At 41.4% G+C, this 19986-nt stretch overlaps 1 protein-coding gene and 1 gene segment (V, D, J or C); both read left to right on the plus strand.

Moving 5' to 3' along the window:
* Window positions 1-232: 232 nt before the first annotated feature.
* On the plus strand, window positions 233-2665 carry LOC139154298 (igW heavy chain V region W26-like). The segment is given in 2 exon segments: window positions 233-293; window positions 2355-2665. Coding segments are annotated over 2 exon segments (372 nt in total).
* A 14310-nt stretch (window positions 2666-16975) lies between these two features.
* LOC139154299 (uncharacterized) overlaps window positions 16976-19986 on the plus strand; it is a 1065525-nt gene continuing 1062514 nt past the window's right edge. Inside the window, exons 1-2 of the mRNA XM_070728717.1 lie at window positions 16976-17066; window positions 17156-17459. Of these exons, the coding sequence (XP_070584818.1) occupies window positions 17027-17066; window positions 17156-17459 (344 nt within the window). The 5' untranslated portion in view covers window positions 16976-17026. The remainder of the gene's footprint in view (window positions 17067-17155; window positions 17460-19986) is intronic.

Genomic DNA, 19986 nt, shown 5'->3' on the forward strand with positions numbered 1-19986 from the left:
GCATACAATGGTAATTGAGGGTGGATGGGGAAAATAGAATAGAGAGGGCAGATACTGGAGAAGACAAATGGAAATAATATATTCTTCTTGAGATCAAACCCACTACCATAAAAGTAACAAAATCAGTGGGAATGATATAGGCTACAGAATTTTTACAGCAGCGTGAAGCTACTTTGAGATGCAAATTAATTTAAACCTTTCACATTATTAAATGCAGCCCTTAAAATTAGTGATGGGTGAACCCGACAAAATTCAGGTTCGGTGGATTCAGGTGGACTTGACAAAAAATTCGGGTGACATCACTGAATCCAAACCCGAACCCAAACACTCCATGATGTCGAAATTGTGGGATTTCCCAGCAACTTTTGCTGAAAGGACCTCCCTTTACTTGTTTGGAAGAGAGACCAGAAACATAGCCAATTCTATAGTGTAATGGTTAGCTCTCTCGACTTTGAATCTACCGATTGGGGTTCAAATCCCAGTGGAACCACCTTTTTTTAAAAAATAATTTTTATTTTTTAATTTATTAGTAGTAGTAGTATTAGTATTATTAGTATCATCATCATCATCATCATCATGCTTGTTTATATAATAAATGGGGTTTGGGTTCTTTTAATCCTTTCTTAGTGGGAAAAAAAGAAAGCATTAAAAAGACCTTCCAGCTCTTAGGGGGCAAAATGAAACCTTCCCGATGTGCCCATGGAAATAATTAATAAATTATGATGATGATGATGATGATGATGATGATAATGATAATAATAATAATAATAATAATAATAATAATAATAATAATAATAATAATATAAAAATTATTTCTTTTTTTAAAAAAAGGTGGTTCCACTGGGATTCAAACCCCAATCACTAGATTCAAAGTCGAGAGTGCTAACCATTACACTATAAAATTAGCTATGCTTCTGGCCTCTATTTATTTATTTATTCATTCATTCATTCATTCATTTATTTATTTATTTATTTATTTATTTATTTATTTATTTATTTATTTATTCATTCATTCATTCATTTATTTATTTATTTATTTATTTATTTATTTATTTAGATTTATAGGCCTCCCTTCTCCTGGACCCAGGGTGGCTAGATCAAATGAGATACTAATAATATTCTACAAAACCTTAATTAGACCACACCTGGAGTATTACATCCAGTTTTGGTCACTACACTATTAAAAATATATGGAGACTCCAGAAAAAGCGCAGAGGAGAGCAAACAGGATGATCACGTGACTAGAGACTAAAATATATGAAGAGTGATTGCAGGAACTGTGCATGGACAGTCTAACAAAGAGAGACATTATACCAGAGTTCCAATATTTGAGGAGCTCCCACAAAGAGGAAGGAATCAAGTTATTCCCCAAAGCACCTGAAGGACAGACCTTCAGACTACCTGAAGGACAGACAAGGAATAATGGATGGAAATTGATTCAGGAGAGATTCAAACCTAGATACAAGGAGGAACTTTCTGACAAGGAGAACAACTAACCAATGGAACAGCTTGCCCTCAGAAGTTGTGGGATCTTCATCATTTGAGACTTTCACAAAGAGATTGGACTGCCATTTGTCAGAAATGGTGTAGGGTTTCCTACCTGAGCAGGAGGTTGGACTAGATGACCTAAAAGGTCCCTCCCAACTCTGTTAATTTCTAAATTTTTAAATGGCAAGACACTTCCTAAATATGAGCTAAAATTTTGCAGGATTGTATCTGTATAATTATTGAAGAGTTAATATCAGGTGCAGATTTCTGCACATGGTACTTGAATAAGATCTCAAACTGAACTGATGCTATGTGTCCAGGATTATAAATTTATTAACTACGTAAAAAGAAGCTACAGTACCTAGTTTAAGATAGATAACATACTGTAAGCCCTAGCATCCATATTTTGCATTCTAAGGGAACACATTCTAAAATACTTTACACTACAATTAAATAAGAAATGAAGCACCAAGTACAATTTCCACCAGAAAATAATCTGTTAAAATAGTGCAATGACTTTCATTTTCAGAAGAAATTAGAGTATAAAGTACAAGGCATCCTGATCTTCATCTTGTATTTATACAGTTTCTAATATGATTTATGCAAACTCAACATCACTTTCACTTCTCATTTAAACTCTCAAAGTTCTCCACCACAGACAGACAGATCCACCTCACAGAGGCCCTCAGAGAAATAGCCATTCCTCCATGATGCCATCCTTCCTGCCATTCTATCTTGCATTGGTTGCCTTTTCTTCCCGTGTGTTTGTTTTGCTACTTTATTCTATTCCTTTTATTCCTTCATTCAATTGTTAAAACAATGGCCGTGATGTCCTGTTATTCAATTCTCTTCTTTCTTATGTTTAGGAGGCTTATCCCAGATAGTTCTGACCCAGTCAGACCCAGTGCTGAAGACACCAGGAGAATCTCATAAACTGACTTGTGCTGTCACTGGATTTGATGTTAATAGCAACTGGATGAATTGGATCAGACAGAAACCTGGCCAAGGATTGGAGTGGCTTGTTCACTATTACAGTTCTAGTAACAATTATTATTCACCCACAATCCAAGGGCGCTTTACTGCCTCCAAGGATAGCTCCAACTTCTATCTGCAAATGAACAACCTCAAAGCTGAAGACACGGCTGTGTATTACTGTGCAAGAGGCACAGTAAAATGAGTCCTAGGAAAACTCAAGCAAAAACTCAGTCTTGAATGACTGAAATATCTTGAAAGAGGATGTCAGCGAACCATTCAATAGTTTCTCTAGCCTATGAAACAAAATCAGTCAGGCAGAAATGAGTGGGATAAATATGCAAAAGAAAAACACAAGGCAGACAGATACCCTGACTTAATATGGCTAAATAACTTTTGCTGATGAGGCTCCAGCTGGACTGCTGTATTTTCAACAGAATTTCGCCATCACAATACATGTTCCTTTTCCTCCTTCATGCTTCCATCTATCAGGACATATGTATCTTCTTCCACGTGAAGTGTTAACTCTCATGAAACATTTGGAGTTATGGAATTTTTTGTTTGTCGCCATTTCCCACATACTAAGTTTTATTTCTCAAAAACACATTACACTATTACTAAATAGCAAACACCACACAAAGAACAATTTACCAAAAGGAATGATCCAGTCAGATATATAAAATGTTTCATAGCTTTTCTTGGTAGAGCAGATTAGCTTAGATATTTTAATAGACTTGGGCATCGTCTTTTTATACAGTTTCCATCTGGAGTTATGCAAAATTGGCATTGCTTTCACTTCTCATTTAAACTATCACAAATGTACATCACATAAATTGACAGGTTAACACCACAGAGGTCCAGCTATCATAAGTTACATTTTCCAGTGCCCTTCTAACTTTGAACAGTTACTAAACAAACTGTTGTAAGCCAAGGACTACCTGTACTACTAAACAGAAGACTGCTTTATGATAGATAGAACCAGAGGAGTGTACTGACTGTTTCAGACCAGTTCTATAGAACTGGTAGTGGGAATTTCCTCCTGCTCCCTGAACCAGGAGTGATCACCCCTGAACCAGCTGTCTTGATGGTGCTGTAAGTGCCGCCATCTTGTTTTTGGCTTCTGCGCACCTGCAGAAGCTGTTTTTTTTGCTTTTTACATGTGCAAAAGTTTGGTTTTTGGCACTACGCATGCACACATACGTGCAAGGCATGCATGCCCATGCAATGGGGGAGTAAGCAAAGTGGCAGAGAGCTAAATTATAACTCACCCCTGGGTAGAACCATCTGCAAAGTAAATCAAAGTAGATGTCATTAAAAAAAAGATATCACAATTGTTAAGTCCAAATGGAAAATAGCAAAAGCATCTTGAGAATGAAAGCAACAGAATCAACCAATGAAAATCTAGCAAAATTTTGCATAGCTTAACAGTTAACTAAAAATGAATTTAGCAATATGTCCCCAAACTGTTGGAAACATAAACAAATATCTGGCACATTTTACCACATGTGGTAGATCTTTATGGAAGGAAATGTTGGATACAAATTCATATGTAGTTAGACAAAAATGACCAGCCAACATATAGAGTTAAAGCCAGAATTATTTTTATTAGGCATTATATCAGATTTGTAATAAAGGGACAATATACCAAATATTACAGATTTTGACCACAGCAAGAATTGTATATGCACATCAGTGGAAGAGTGAAAACATTTATTCAGAGGAGGAGATGATAAGAAAGATACTAGCCTGTACGGAAATTAGAAGTGTGTTCTAAAACTTGTTGCAACTGGTTCATATGTGTGTGCAGAAATATTCTGGGCAGGTGGATGGAGCCTCCCATCACCTGCACTACCAGTTTGTAGAACTGGAGCAAACCAGAAGCAACCAATTGCTGGTGGAAATTTATTCATTTATTTTATTATTTATTAATTGGATTTGTATGCCGCCCCTCTCCGAGGACTCGAGGAGGATCACAACCTGTCAGACTAACGCTAGAAATAAAAGATAAGGGAGATACAGAATCCTATGTAACATGGAATAGATTCCATCAATGCGTAGAAACATGAGGTAGAAGTTGGAAGGGAAAAGAATCAGGTTAACTGGACTATGTATGTATTAGCATGTAGATATTAGAATGATAGTTAAGTTGACATTCTAGAATATGATATTTGGAAATAATTGTACAACACTAGCATTGTTTAAAATAGTACTTATGTCATTTTGTTTTTTGCGGCGCAGTCGGAGTAACAGTCGGACACAAGTAATGGGTATAAATAGGGTCACTTTTATTAAAAACCAACTTGAATTAATTATTTAACCAAATATGCCCACGTGACCTGCAGTGGTGCATAATCAAATGGGGGCGGAGTTAACTTACCAACCAAACTCAACTGAGCAACTTCTAGGGCGAAAGCTCCAAGCCTGGGTGCAGGGTCAAGGTAAAATTACACCTGCCCCCTGCCCCTTGCCACGCCCCCAAGGCGTGTGGGATGGCTCGCCACTGGTCTCCAATAATCTCCATGCAGCGAGCCACAGGAGGGACCTCCCTCACCAAACCCAGGCCGGTCGAGCCCTGTAATCCGAGAAGGAGATCCCCCCACACCTCAGTAGAGGTGCCCCTAAAGGAGATCACACAGTTGCTTACGCCCATTTTCCGCCCCCTATCAGCCGTCCCCCCCCAGTGACCTTAAGGCGGGGGCACTAGTCAGTGAGTCCACCCCCTAACCACAACTCCCACGCACAGAGTGGAGCAGGCGAAAAAACAACCACAGCTCGGCCAATTTACTGTGGCTGCAAAAAATTCCTACTCGGCCCCACCTTGGGTGACCCATCATATGCACCCTGTAACAGAGGGAGGGTGGGCGGGTGTCTCACAACTGCTGGGCGAGAGAAACTGCGCCACGAGGCAGCCCCTTTTATAGGGCTGCCTCACCCCCGCCTGGCCAAACAACGTCACTGCGGCCCCCAGGGATGACGTGGGGCTGCCGGATCCGCCTCCAAAATGGCGGCCTCCTTCCCCCGACCACGCCGCAACTCCGCGCCGGCTGGTAAGGTCGCCGGCGGCTTTGCGGCGCAGTCGGAGTAACAGTCGGACACAAGTAATGGGTATAAATAGGGTCACTTTTATTAAAAACCAACTTGAATTAACTATTCAAGTTAATTCAGTGGTGCATAATCAAATGGGGGCGGAGTTAACTTACCAACCAAACTCAACTGAGCAACTTCTAGGGCGAAAGCTCCAAGCCTGGGTGCAGGGTCATGGTAAAATTACACCTGCCCCCTGCCCCTTGCCACGCCCCCACGGCGTGTGGGATGGCTCGCCACTGGTCTCCAATAATCACCATGCAGCGAGCCACAGGAGGGACCTCCCTCACCGAACCCAGGCCGGTCGAGCCCTGTAATCCGAGAAGGAGATCCCCCCACACCTCAGTAGAGGTGCCCCTAAAGGAGATCACACAGTTGCTTACGCCCATTTTCCGCCCCTATCGGCCACAGCAGGGTGTGAAATTATAATTTATTCACCCTGCTCCCCCCCCTGCACATGAATGTGCAGGCACCTCTGCAGGTCCGCTATAAATTTGTCATTACCTTTATCTGTTAAGTGTACCCCATCCTGTCTATATAAGTCTACCTGGGAAGCCCTGACATCGGGGTGGTCTATCACTCCCCCCCCCGCCTGTAGTACCCACTTCTTAACTGCTCTGTTAACCCTCTTCCTGGCCCCATCAACCACCCTGGGGCTCCTAGCATGCCTCCAGCACCTACGTGGCAAGATGTTGGACCACAATACACGGGTGTCCGGCCACCGCCTCCAGATTACCTGTAAACCATCCCAAATGTGCTACAACAAGTCAACGCCAGTCAGTGCTCCCAGGTCGTTGCCTCCCACATGCAAGACCAACCATCCCGGCACCCCCTGCACCTTCCCGCTGTTAAACAACAGGGGAAGCAACTCCAACCACCGTAGGCCTCTACGGCCCAACCATTGTACAATCACATGCCGGTCCAGCTCCAACTGCGTGCCTGGCGCTGTCACCCGGGCCCTCCTCTCTGTGGCCACAGATCAGGACTCTCCGCGCACCCTGTGCGTTCTCTAAAAGGAAGGGAGGAAACAAAGCAGCGTCAGAAGTGGCCGCGCAGGCCGCACCCAGTCCCGCCCTACTCACCTAAGGGCGGATGTAAGTCCGGAAGGCCGCAGATCGCCACCGGCCCACCGCACGTATGTCCGGCGCGCTGAAGCCCTCCTCCGCTGCAAAAGAAGCTGCCCCAATCCTGAAAGAGTGAGTCCCATAACGCTTGGGGTCCAGGCCCATCCAGGCCAGGGCCTTGGTCGTCACCGCCCAAAACTGGTACCTGGTGAGAGGTTCCCCAGAGGAATGACAAAAAAGTGGGCCGGGATCTCCGCCCCGAAGGGCCCAATACGCTGAGATTGCTCCCACCGGGCACACCCTCCTGTGGCTGGTCCGGGAAAGCTTAACTGTCACGCCCCGTCCCTTCTGATCCGTTTTGGATCGTCGCAGCCGCAGGAAGACTGCGCCCCGCCTGAATCTAATGTCCCTCGCCGTAAAGGCCCGGCCAGAGCTGTCAAACCTGGATGCCGCCAAGACCTCGCTTACACGAAAGGCCCCAAAAAACAACGTCACCGCAGCCACGTGATAAAGTGCCGCCTCGTACTGAGAGCGGCAAAGCCTGTCCCACAAGTCGCCCAAACCCCTCAGGTGAACTAACCTAAGGGGGCGTCTGCTATCGCCCCGGGTCAGGCCCCTCTCTCTGATCCACCCCTCCAGTGTTTTCCTAACCCTAAAGTCCCCCGTGGTGTCTGAAAAGCCCCGTGACTTGGCTATAAAAGCCAATCCAGCCAGCTTGGCCCGAATGGTGCAGGCTGACAACCCCCGGTGCTTACATAGTGTACAAAACTCCAGTAGATGTTCGACCGGGGCCGGCCAAAGCTGATCGTATCTCCTAAGTTGACGAAAAGCCCAAAATTCCCTACCTGCCCGCTGGTATGACCTCCTGGTGCTTGCAGCAATGGACATGTCCAATGCCCTGTTTACGTCGGCCCTCCAATCAGCCACAGGTGCTGGGGGGCTGCCTCTGGGTACTCCTCGGCCTGTGGGGCAAGCAGCCGGAACCTAGCTAACTGTCCCCTGGATAAGGCGTCGGCTACCCCGTTCCTAATCCCCGGGACATGGTGCGCACAAAAGAGCATGTTATGTGCCAGGCATCTCATTACCATGTGACGAACCAACCCCATCACCCGTTCGTTCTTGGAGGAAAGCGTGTTAACCACATGTACGACCGCCATATTGTCACACCAGAAATGTACTGTCTTCCCGGTGAAGCTATGGGACCAAAGCTCGATGGCCACAACAATTGGGAACAGTTCCAAAAAGGTCAGATCCCTGCAAACTGCGGTACCCAGCCACCCCTGCGGCCAGTCAGCCCTAAACCACCTATCCTTCCATACCACACCGAAACCAGCCGTCCCGGCTGCGTCCGACTTCACCTGGAAGTCGCCTTTCAACAGCATGTCCTGTCTCCAAAAGGAGACCCCGTTGTACGTGTCCAAAAATTGTTGCCACACCCCCAGGTCCTTCCTAACGCTAGCCGTCAAGCGAATCCTGTGGTGCGGCTTGCTAAGACCTACCGTCGCCTGGTAAAGCCTAAACATGAACTCTCTACCCGGCGCTATCACTCTACAAGCGAAGTTCAACAGTCCAGCGAGCTCCTGGACCTGCCTAAGGGTAACTCTTCTAGCGGCCCGAACAACCCTCACCGTGTTCCGCAACCTCGCTAACTTGTCTTCAGGTGGCCTACACGTCTGCGCTACCGAATCCACCTCAATGCCTAGAAATGTAAGCCTAGTGGTGGGCCCCTCGGTCTTTTCGTGTGCCAAAGGCACGCCGAGGTCCAAACATAAATCCTGAAACCCTGCCATCCCCCGCTGGCATTCGTCAGAGCCCGCCGGCCCTGCGAAAAGAAAGTCATCTAAATAATGAAAAACTGACCGAATCCCGGTACTCTTCACGTGGGCCCACTCTAGGAAAGAACTAAACTTCTCAAACAATGAACATGAAATTGAACAACTCATCGGCAGGGCCCTATCAACAAAGAACCCCCCTTCTCTTCGCTGCGTCCGGGAGCAGCAGGGCCGTCTCACAACTGCCGGGCGAGAGAAACTGCGCCACGAGGCAGCCCCTTTTATAGGGCTGCCTCACCCCCGCCCGACCAAACAACGTCACTGCGGCCCCCAGGGATGACGTGGGGCTGCCGGATCCGCCTCCAAAATGGCGGCCTCCTTCCCCCGACCACGCCGCAACTCCGCGCCGGCTGGTAAGGTCGCCGGCGGCTTTGCGGCGCAGTCGGAGTAACAGTCGGACACAAGTAATGGGTATAAATAGGGTCACTTTTATTAAAAACCAACTTGAATTAACTATTCAAGTTAATTCAGTGGTGCATAATCAAATGGGGGCGGAGTTAACTTACCAACCAAACTCAACTGAGCAACTTCTAGGGCGAAAGCTCCAAGCCTGGGTGCAGGGTCATGGTAAAATTACACCTGCCCCCTGCCCCTTGCCACGCCCCCACGTGGGGCCACCGGATCCGCCTCCAAAATGGCGGCCTCCTTCCCCCGACCACGCCGCAACTCCGCGCCGGCTGGTAAGGTCGCCGGCGGCTTAACCTTTGTTTCACAGCAAGTGGTATGCCAGGACAATTACACTGTATTCAATATAACTATATATAAACAATAAAAAATATATTGTATATTTTTAAAAAATGAATTTTACAATGCAGTTTTCTCTTCAATTACTAGAATTTCTCACATGTCATTAAAATAAACCTCTTCTCAATAATTATTCCCAATTGGTCTTTTGTCTACAGAACAAATGAGGGTACTAGAGGTTAAAATATCACAAAGCACCATTAATCTTTATGGTTTCTGCTATTAACGGTAATTAAAATAAAGGTTTGATCGGAATAAAATGAACTTCTTTGGAAAATCTTCTGGAGTCTAAATTGAAGACTTTCAAAAATGTGCATATGGTCCATTTTAACTTGATCTCCATTCAAGAGACTTGATTTATGGTGGGAGAAAGATCCACTCATGTGGAAAATCCTTTGGAGTAACAGTGTAAAAGCAAGAAGGGAAATTCAAGGGAGGAGAAAGAAAGAGGAGAAACAAACTACAAAATCAGCATTAATGCAGTTTTATAGCTTTGATTTTCAGAAAGCTATGGATGTAAAATTAAGGGGGATCATCAACCTTTCCACCAAAGATTTAAAGAAAAGCAAAATACCTAAAACTGAGGAAGAATCAGTGGTGGGTTTCTACTAATTCTCCCCATTTCAAGTGAACTGGTAGCAGCGATTGTAGGAAGCTCTGCCCAGACAACCAGACAAAATCACGGATGTTCTGCACATGCTCCCATTACCGAACCAGTTACAAAGGTAAGTAAAACACGTCATGGGCTGGAATGTTAGAAGTATGTGCACTGTTTTATACATTTAATTAAATTCTTCACAAAATGTAGACAAAACTGCCTGTCAGAAAATTGCCATGACACAAGTATCTAACTTGAACTTAAGCTCGAAACCTTGAGGCAAAATTTAATTCCGGGAGGAGGTGAATGAATTTAGAAATTTGTAAAACAATGCAAATTAGTTGAAGCCTTTCACATTTTTAATGTAGACCTTAGAATGCTCTATCAAGGAAATCAAGAGATTAGTTTCAGGAGACACCATCCATCTCACCATTATGATGCTTTGGTTATTCCTTTCTGCTTTCCTTATTCTTTCAGGTAGATACACTCTCTTGGCCAGAAATTATAATGATTAACTCCCTTATCAAGTTTTACTATCATGCTTTCTTTATCTTTCCTTCTCAGGCTGCCACTCACAGGTTCAGTTGGTGGAGACCGGTGGGGATGTTGTAGCCCCTGGAGATTCCATCTGCATGACCTGTAAAGCATCTGGATTTACGTTCACAAGCTATCACATCAACTGGTTCCATCTGGCTCCAGACAAAGAACCGGAGTGGGTGGCTGGAGTAGATGAGTCAGGAAGTAGAAAATGGTAGAGCTTCAAAATCAAAGGAAGATTCACCATCTCTAGGGACATAGAAACATAGAAACATAGAAGTCTGACGGCAGAAAAAGACCTCATGGTCCATCTAGTCTGCCCTTATACTATTTTCTGTATTTTATCTTAGGATGGATATATGTTTATCCCAGGCATGTTTAAATTCAGTTACTGTGGATTTATCTACCACATCTGCTGGAAGTTTGTTCCAAGGATCTACTACTCTTTCAGTAAAATAATATTTTCTCATGTTGCTTTTGATCTTTCCCCCAACTAACTTCAGATTGTGTCCCCAAAGCTCAGTTTATCTCCAGATGAACCACTTGAAGGTTGAGGACTCTGCCTTATATTATTGCACAAGGTCCACAGTGACTCAATCTTCCTTCCAGCTTGTACATTTTCTCCTGAGGTTTCTTGGGAGGAGAAAATGACAAGCGGAGGACAAAACTCCCAGCTTCTTTCTTTCAGTTTCTCCTCTAAAGGGCCCCAGGGAAATATTGTCTGGGTGGTCTATGGCTTTGTTTAGGGATCATCTGAAATTATTACAACACTGAAAAAAGTAACTTGGGATCATTTTTTCACCCTTACAATGATTTCAACATTCCCATGGTCACATGATTGAAAATAACAGTTTGGCAACTGGCATGTATTTGTGATGGTTGCAAGTCTGTGGGGAATCATGATTCACATAAAGACCATGTTACTAACTTAGCAAAACTTAACAAGTGAGACATGAAAACTGTAAAAGGGAGTAAAACTCACTTGGTTGCTTTGCAACCAAGATGATTAAGAGGCTGGATTTAAAAACTTTGTTCTTCTTTTCATCAAACTAGACATACCTAGTTTCTGCAACCTTTCTTCATACGTTTTAGCCTCCAGTCCATTAATCATCTTTGTTGCTTTTCTCTGCACTCTTTGTAGAGTCTCAATATCCTTTTTACATTGTGGCGACCAAAACTGCATGCAGTATCCCAAATGTAGCCTTACCAAGGCATTATAAAGTGGTATTAACACTTCATGTGATCTTGACTCTATCCATCTCTTGATGCAGCCTAGAACTGTGTTGGCTTTTTTTGACAACTGCTGCACATTGTTGGCTCATATTTAAATGGTCATATTTAAATTCTGCACCTGTGTATTTTTTTGCCTAAATGTAGAATCTTACCTTTTTCACCATTAAATTTCATTTTATTAGATAGTGCCCAATGTTCAAGTTTGTCAAGATCCTTCTTTATTTTGCATCTATCATTTGGAGTGTTGGCTACTCCTGCCCATTTTGATGAGTTCCCCATTTTTCAATAAGGCACAGAAGTGTAATGGAGGTCTAATTGGTAACATTTTCCCCTGCAGAACTAATAGGCTTTAAACTTCTGATTTTTTTTTTAAAAAAACCCAAACCTGTATGTGAAAATTTGCTTTAAATACCACCTATCACTTTCAAACTGAAATTGGAAAATGTGAGAGGCATATTAATGTCAGATGTAGCTCTGTAAATTTAAAATATCAGAATTATGCAAATAGGTTGAAGACTTTCAGAGCCTTAAACACAGCTTTTGGGAATACAGGTTAGCTTCAAGGGACACCATCACTTTCAAAGTTATGGAGTTTTGCATCTTCTTTCTCTTTTTCCTCAGTCTTTCAGGTGCAGTGAGTTGGTCGCTCCTAACCAAAAATGGCAATGGATAAACTTTCCTTTTTCAAGTTTTTCTTCTCTGATCTCTTCATTATGTTTCCTTTACAGGCTGCCACTCACAGGTTCAGTTGATGGAGACTGGAGGGAACATTGTATCTCTGGGAGGATCCTTGCGCCTAACTTGTAAGGCCTCCGGATATACCTTCACATGCTGTGACATGCACTGGTTCCGTCAAACTCCAGAGAACAGATTGGAATGGGTGGCTGGAGTGAGTAGTTCAGGAGGTTATCAATCATATAACCCTAAAGTCGCCAGAAGGTTCACTGTCTCCAGGGATAATTCCCACAGCTCAATTTATCTTCAGATGAACAGCTTGAAGGCAGAAGATTCTGGCTTGTATCGTTGTGGAAGGGACACGGTGATTCAGTTTCCCTCTTGCTTTTACAATTTCCCCAGTAATCCCTTGAGAGAAGAAATAAAGAGGAAGAGGCCCAACTCATAATTTCTTCCTACCAGTTTCTCTTCTTAAGGCACCCAAGAAAATATTTTACAAGGCTTAACCTAGCAATCACTGTCTCAGATGTGAGAAACAATGGACTGCTGGGTTGAGCCTTGTAAAATACTTTCTTTCAGTGAGAACAATTAACCAATTACTAACAGCTTGCCTCCAGAAGTTGTGGGTGCTCCATCGCTATAGGTTTCTACAAAGAGAGTAAATAACTATTTGTTTGATATGGTAGAGGGCCTCCTGCTTGAGCAGGTGGTTGGATTAGAAGACCTCCAATGTCCCTTCCAACACTATACGGTAACTAAACTGTCAGAAAAGATGTTCTCATAAAACAAAACACCAAACCCACAAGAATCACAGGAAGGAAAATTGGGTGGAAAATAAGCCAATATCCACTCATATTTTGAAGGCAGGGTTTGGGTGTTGGTGAGGGTGGACCACCTCTATGAAGAGAAGTTCATATCAAGACTACTATTTGAAGGAAAGACAATGATAGCATTTAGCATTTAGACTTACTGTATACACTACTTCATAGTGCTTTTACAGCCCTCTCTAAGCAGTTTACAGAATCAGCATATTTCCCCTCAAAATCTGGGTTCTCATTTTACCCATCTTGGAAGATAGGAAGCCTGAGTCAACCTTGAGCCGGTGGTGAGATTTGAACTGCTGAACTACAGCTAGCAGTTAGCTGAAGTAGCCTTCAGTGCTACACCCTAACCACTGTGCCACCTCGGCACAAGAAGATGATATAAATTTTCTTGAATTTGCCTTTGTGTTCATGTAAGCCTGAATATCAAAAGCATCTTGAGGATAAAATGAAAGGAATCCAATATATATTTCAAAGAGGATTTTACACTATATAATCATAGTTAATTAACTTTGAATTCCACTGATGGAAAGAATATATGGATTATGTGGACTTATCATGCTTTATTTCAGATATTTCAAAACTAATTTCCAATTTCTTTTTCATCTGCAACTTATAAAAGGCCACTATTTTACAAAATATCATTAATCCTTCTGATTTTTACATGTATTTATTTATTTATTTTATTTATTTATTTAATTTGACTTCTATGCTGCCCAATCCCGAAGGACTCAGGGTGGCTTACAACAGTATAAAATTACAATAAGAGCAACAATAAAAAGAAGTTATGAAAAAGGAACTAATATCTAAAATCCTAATTAAAACTAATGACAATGCAACAGCATACATGCTAATCATTCATACCAATTTAGCTAGTTGTTGATTTAGGGCCCTCAGGCCTGCCGGCATAGCCAGGTCTTCGTGGCCTTATGGAAAGCCAGCAGGTTGGGGGCCATGCGGAACTCAGGGTTTAGTTGGTTCCATAAAGTTGGGGCAGCAACAGAGAAGGTCCTCCCCTGCGGCCCTGCCAACCTGCATTGTTTAGCTCATAGGACTGGAGGAGGGCGACTCTGTGTGCTCTAATTGGTCTCTGGGAAGTATGTGGTCCTTTAAATATTAACAATTAACTATGATTAAGATATTCTCCAGGACACTTGAGGGTAGAACAAGAAGCAATGGGTGGAAACTAAACAAGGAGAGAAGCAACTTAAAATTAAGGAGAAATTTCCTGATAGTTAGAACAATTAATCCGTGGAAGAGCTTGCCTCCAGAAGTTGTGAATGCTCCAACACTGGAAGTTTTTATTGAGAAATACATTGCTTTTTTATCTTCTTCATTAACACAAGGAACTAAAAGAGTGGTGGTGCAAAAAACAAAATTAATTTCTCTGGAATGAATGAAGGGGTTTTAAATTGTTGTGAGGGCATCTGCACCTGAAAAGAAAGAGACCCTAGAAATCTTACGATTGTCAGCTTCTTTGGGAACATGATAAATAAACCTGTAGCCTTTTAAATATATCCTGAACTGCAGTGCAAGTTTCTTTATTAAATGTAGCACAGTGGGACTAGTATCAAATACTGAAATGTAATATTAGCTGCATGTCCAGTATTGCTCCATTTTTATAAAAGTCACTAATCTCCAATCAACTAACTAAAAAATTAAAAATTCTCTATTCTTAAAATCCTGGTCACAGAAGAGTACTGTATGCTTGAAACTGTGGAATGAATTTAGAGTCCAAAAGAAAGGAGCATGTTCTTATAAAATGGGGACTATGCAAATTAGTTGGTTTATTTCACATCTTTAAATGCAGCCTGAACTTCCCTTTGCAGAGAAAGTCAAGAACTTATTGTGAAGAGACACTAGCACCTTTCCCAATTATGTTTTACATCTTCTTTATTTTCCTTCTCAGTTTTTCAGGTAGATATTATCTTCAACCAAAAATGACCATTGGTAAACTCTCCTTTTCTATTTTTCTTCTGAAACCTTCTTTATCTCTCTCTCCCCCCCTCCAGACTGTGAATCTCAGGTTCAGATTGTGGAGAATGGAGGAGGAGTTGCAGCCCCTGGAGGTACCCTCCACTTAACCTGCAAAGCATCTGGATTTACCTTCGCAAGTTATAATATACATTGGATCCGTCAGGCTCCAGAGAAAGCACTGGAGTGGGTGGCTGGAGTAGATACTTCAGGAAGTACCAAATGGTACAACCCCAAAGTCACCGGAAGATTCACCATCTCCAGGGACAATTCACAAAATTCAGTTTATCTCCAGATGAACAGCTTAAAGGCTGAAGACTCTGCATTGTATCACTGTACTAGGTACACAGTGACTGATTCTTCCTTTCAGCTTGTACAATTTCCCCAGTGGTCTCTTGGGGGAAGACATTTAGAGACAGAGGCTGCAACTGACAGTTATTTCTGTAGGAAGTGTCCCTCCCCAGATTAAAATATTCTGTACCAAATACCACTCAATCATCATGAAATCTCCAGAACTATAAAGCCTACAAGCTTGAAACATGGCACATATGTTCATCTTGGCTTCTAGTTGCTCATTAAGAAAGTAATAGATATTTCTTATTACTCTGGATTGATCTAAGTAACAATAGTTTTTCCTATTTGGATTATGAAGACTTCTATTTTGAGCGGAGCGATTGTAGCTCCTTTTTATGTTATATGTTTGGTTTGGGGGTTCTTTGTGTTTGTTTGTAAAGTTTGTCTTTTTATTTGAAAATCCAAAAGCACAATTCCAAGATGGCAAATCAGCTCCCAAAGCCAGACGACAGCCACATGACACCCCCAAGATGACATGTCATTTCCTCAAAGGCAAAAGGGACAATTTCGAAGGGAAAGCAAAAATACACCATAATCCAAATAAACACCAAATCTGATCTGCTCCAAACTCCATCTTTAACAGCCTTTAAAGCTCTTCAAAAGAAGAATGTCGATTAGGCACTTTCACTAATCCATGCTCTTGCTGTATGCCCCTATTCATGAGCAGCTGCTGTGATCTATTTCTGGTTTCTCTAGTCATGATTGTAACCGATTCTCGAACAGATCCAATTAGCTTCCTTCAGGAAAGTAGTATATGATTCTTGACAAATGTATATTTTCTTTTATGTACACTGAGAGCACATGTGCCAACAAGAAATTCCTTGTTGTATGTTCAATCACTCTCAGCCAATAAAGAATTCTATTCTATTCTCTTATGGTATATTTACTGCTCTTATCTTTGAGAAGGAAACCACAATCCCCCAGTCAACTGACTGAAATTTTTAAAAAATCTATTCCTAAAATCCTGGTCTCAGGAAAGTAGTATATGATTGCCACCATGGGATAAATGTGTGAATGGAAGGAGTGTGTTTTTATAATATGGTGATGATGCAAATTGGTTAAATTCTTTCATACTGTTCCAAAACTCAATCCTGCATTTTCATACTATAGTAAATAATTCTCTGGGTGGATACAATAAATGATAATTAGTGTTTTTTTTAAAGGATTTTAAAGGAAATAGTAAAAGTCATCCAATTTAACTTATATTTATACTGGATCTTTGCTATAAAGATTCTGTATTTTACTACTTTTTAAAGTGCATTTTTTAAAACTTCTGATGGGAAATTTCCTTTTTTTTCTTAACTACTTCTTATTGTGGAAAATCAAAATTTATCTCATATTTCTGCCTTGGTGATCATTTTCTTATGGTATATTTACTTCTCTTGTCTTTGAGAGTGAAATTACAATCCCTCAATCTACTGACTGAAAATTAACATTTTCTATTCCTAAATTCCTGGTCTTAGGAAAGTACTACATGATTGCCAGCATGGGATAAATTTATAGTGTGGATGGAAGAGATGTGTTCTTATAATATGGGGACTATGCAAATTGGTTTAATTCTTTCACACCTTTAAGTGAAGTTCTTGGAAACCCCACTCTGCAGAAGAAGTCAAGAAATAAGCTGCAAAAGACACCAGAACTGACTCAATTATGTTTTGTGTTGTCTTTATCTTCTTCCTCAGTCTCTCAGGTCATTGTTCTCTAATGAGCAAAAACAACAATTTATAAGATTTTTTTTTCATGTTTTCCCTATTTTACCTCTTTGTCTTTCCTTCCCAGGCTGTCAATCAGAGGTTCAGTTGGTGGAGACTGGAGGAAGTGCTATAGCTCCAGGAGGGTCACTCCGACTATCCTGTAAAGCATCTGGATTCAACTTTGGAGACCATAGCATGGCCTGGTTCCGTGAAACTCATGAAAATGTACTAGAATGGGTGGCAAGTATTAATCCTAATGGAGCTGGCCAATGGTACAATCCCAAAGTCAACAGAAGATTCACCATCTCCAGGAACAATCACCAAACTGCTCTTTATCTCCAGATGAATAATGTGAAGGCTGAAGACTCTGCCTTGTATTATTGTGCAAGGTACACAGTGACACAATCTTCCTTCCAGCTTGTATATTTTCTCCAGTAGTCCCTTAGGAGGAGAAATTGACAAGCAGAGGACAAAACTCACAGCTTCTTTAAAGCAGTCAGAAAAGTATTGCTCAAGGTTCAACCTAGCAGCCTCTGGCTCAGGAGTTCAGCTGTCAAAGAGGGATAAGTTCTTGTACAACAGACCACAAAATCATCAGAATCGCAGGAAGAAAACATGAGTGAAAATAAGTAAAGTAGGTAAGTAAAGAAAATAAGTAAAAATAAATCTTCACCCATAGTTTGAAGACAAGGTTTGGTTTTGGCAGGGTGAATGCTGATGGGAAGAGACTATTAATAAAGGACAGATCAAAGCTATATCAGTCACCACAGTGTGTATGTGTGTGTGTGTGTGTGTTTGTTTGTTTGTTTGTTTGTTTATGTATTTATTTATTTAACTAACTAATTAATTAATTAGATTTATATGCCAAACTTCTCAACCAACTCAGGGCAGCATTGACCCCCATTAATCTTGTTACAGAAGGTTTTTCCTTTTCTATGAAAATGAAAATGGACAATTCACGAGTCATTACCAAAATGTCTTTCCAAAAGAAAAAAATTATTTTCATTTACAAGTCAGAAGAGGGCACTGGAGCTTCAAATACTGAAATGCATTAGGACCAGATTCAAAGATTCAAAGAACTGATTAAAACAGTGGAAATTTTAAAAGGTTAAATGGAAACAGACATTGAGCAGTGCAAAATGGAATACTTTCAAACAATGTTGAATCCCATCCAAGAGACTTCATTCCCTTCCATGGTGGAGAAAGATCCAGTAATGCTGAAAACACATAATAGCTCAAAGGCAGGGAGGAAAATTTGATGGGCAGATAAAGAATGATAGAAGAAAATAGAGATTTTAATGCAAACTCTTTTTTAAACTGCTTATTTCAGAGTTTTTAGTGGCTTTCACTTTTGCCATTTGATAGTATTGGCAATGAAAGTTGGGAGTCTCTTTCTTTTTATTTTTAAGTGTTAATTGATGGACTGATTTATTTCAACCCCCTGCTAGATTTTATCTATTCTCTCTCTTTTCTTTTTGATTTTTGAGTCTACGGAGAGGGGCGGTATACAAATCTAATAAATAATAATAATAATTATTATTATTATTTCATTAAATATAATTATTTAATTATAATTTCTATATGGAAACACAGCAAATATGGTTTCTGGGTGGTGAAACTACGCTGGACTATATTTTCCTGAATCTTCATCACAAGGAATTTGTATTTTACTAACTTGAATTGAAATAGTCAGAAAACTATTCTCTCTGTGTCTTTTTATTGTGTATGTATCAGCTTCACTGAATATCCAGATGAGATTACAGAGAGGAGGAGAATGCTGGCACTGGGGAGGAGGAAAGAGGCCAATAGAAAAAGGATCATTATGCAATTTCTACTTAAATTCGCTCCTCAAAAGGTTTGATGAATTTATAAAACCTGTGTATCATATTGTAGGATTTTAGCACCCCTCTCCTAGAAAAATGAAATATTTCAGAAAATATTAAAAAGGTGGAATATTATATTTTCCCTAAAGGAGAAAAGTGTTTCTAAAGACATAAACTCAGAGATTCAATCCCCCCCTCCCTGGCAGATATTTTGGTGTCAACCTGTCTACAGGACGAAAGGCTGGGCCAGGTTATCTACAAAACAGAAGATGTTCACTAGTGGTTGCTCTCTGTTTGCTGTGATTCTAAGAACTGGTAGTGCCTGTGGGGATTTTTAGAACTTACTACTGACTTCACCCTTAGGACATGATAAGATTAGCCCTTACTCAAGAGTTAAACCAGGCAAAGCCATTCAGCTATAATAGGAATTGCCCACCGCTCTATCAGAACAAATGTTTCTTCATTACATCATCACCCAGCAAGATTCAACCAACCCTGGGACTCATGACAGTCTACAAAGTTACCTCTTTGCACCGCTCTTTCACAGCAACAGGAAGCTCTAAGCCCAAGAGAGGTTATAAATATATATCTCTCTCTCTCATTCTCTCTCTCACTCCATCCCTCTGCCCCCCCCTCTGCTATATCATCCATTGTCAAAGACCTCAGACCATGTGATCCTGTCCACTATTAAACCATCTTTCCAGACACCTTCCATGTTTCCAGTGTCTTTCTCCCCACTTGGAACTGAATTTCTTCTGAGCATTTTTTTTCAACAATACCTGGGGGGGGGGGGATTTTAAATGTCTTAAACTCACAAAAGGTAAAAATCTGTTTTTACTGAAGCAGATATTTGGAAAGCAACATACAATAGTACTTAGACTTATATACTGCTTCACAGTGGCTGCCACTCCTAATAAATGACTATATGTCTTTTGAAGCTTGGCTCGGGGCTCATGAATTAATTAGGAATTTCTTTAGGAAACTTCAGACACAGTGCCTTACAGCCCCTTCTAAGCTGTTTACAGGGTTTACATATAGTTTCCAACAATCTGGGTCCTCGTTTTACTGACCTCAGAAGGATGAAATACTAAGT

Source organism: Erythrolamprus reginae, chromosome Z (genome assembly GCF_031021105.1).
Source record: "Erythrolamprus reginae isolate rEryReg1 chromosome Z, rEryReg1.hap1, whole genome shotgun sequence".
Lineage (NCBI taxonomy): Eukaryota > Metazoa > Chordata > Lepidosauria > Squamata > Dipsadidae > Erythrolamprus > Erythrolamprus reginae.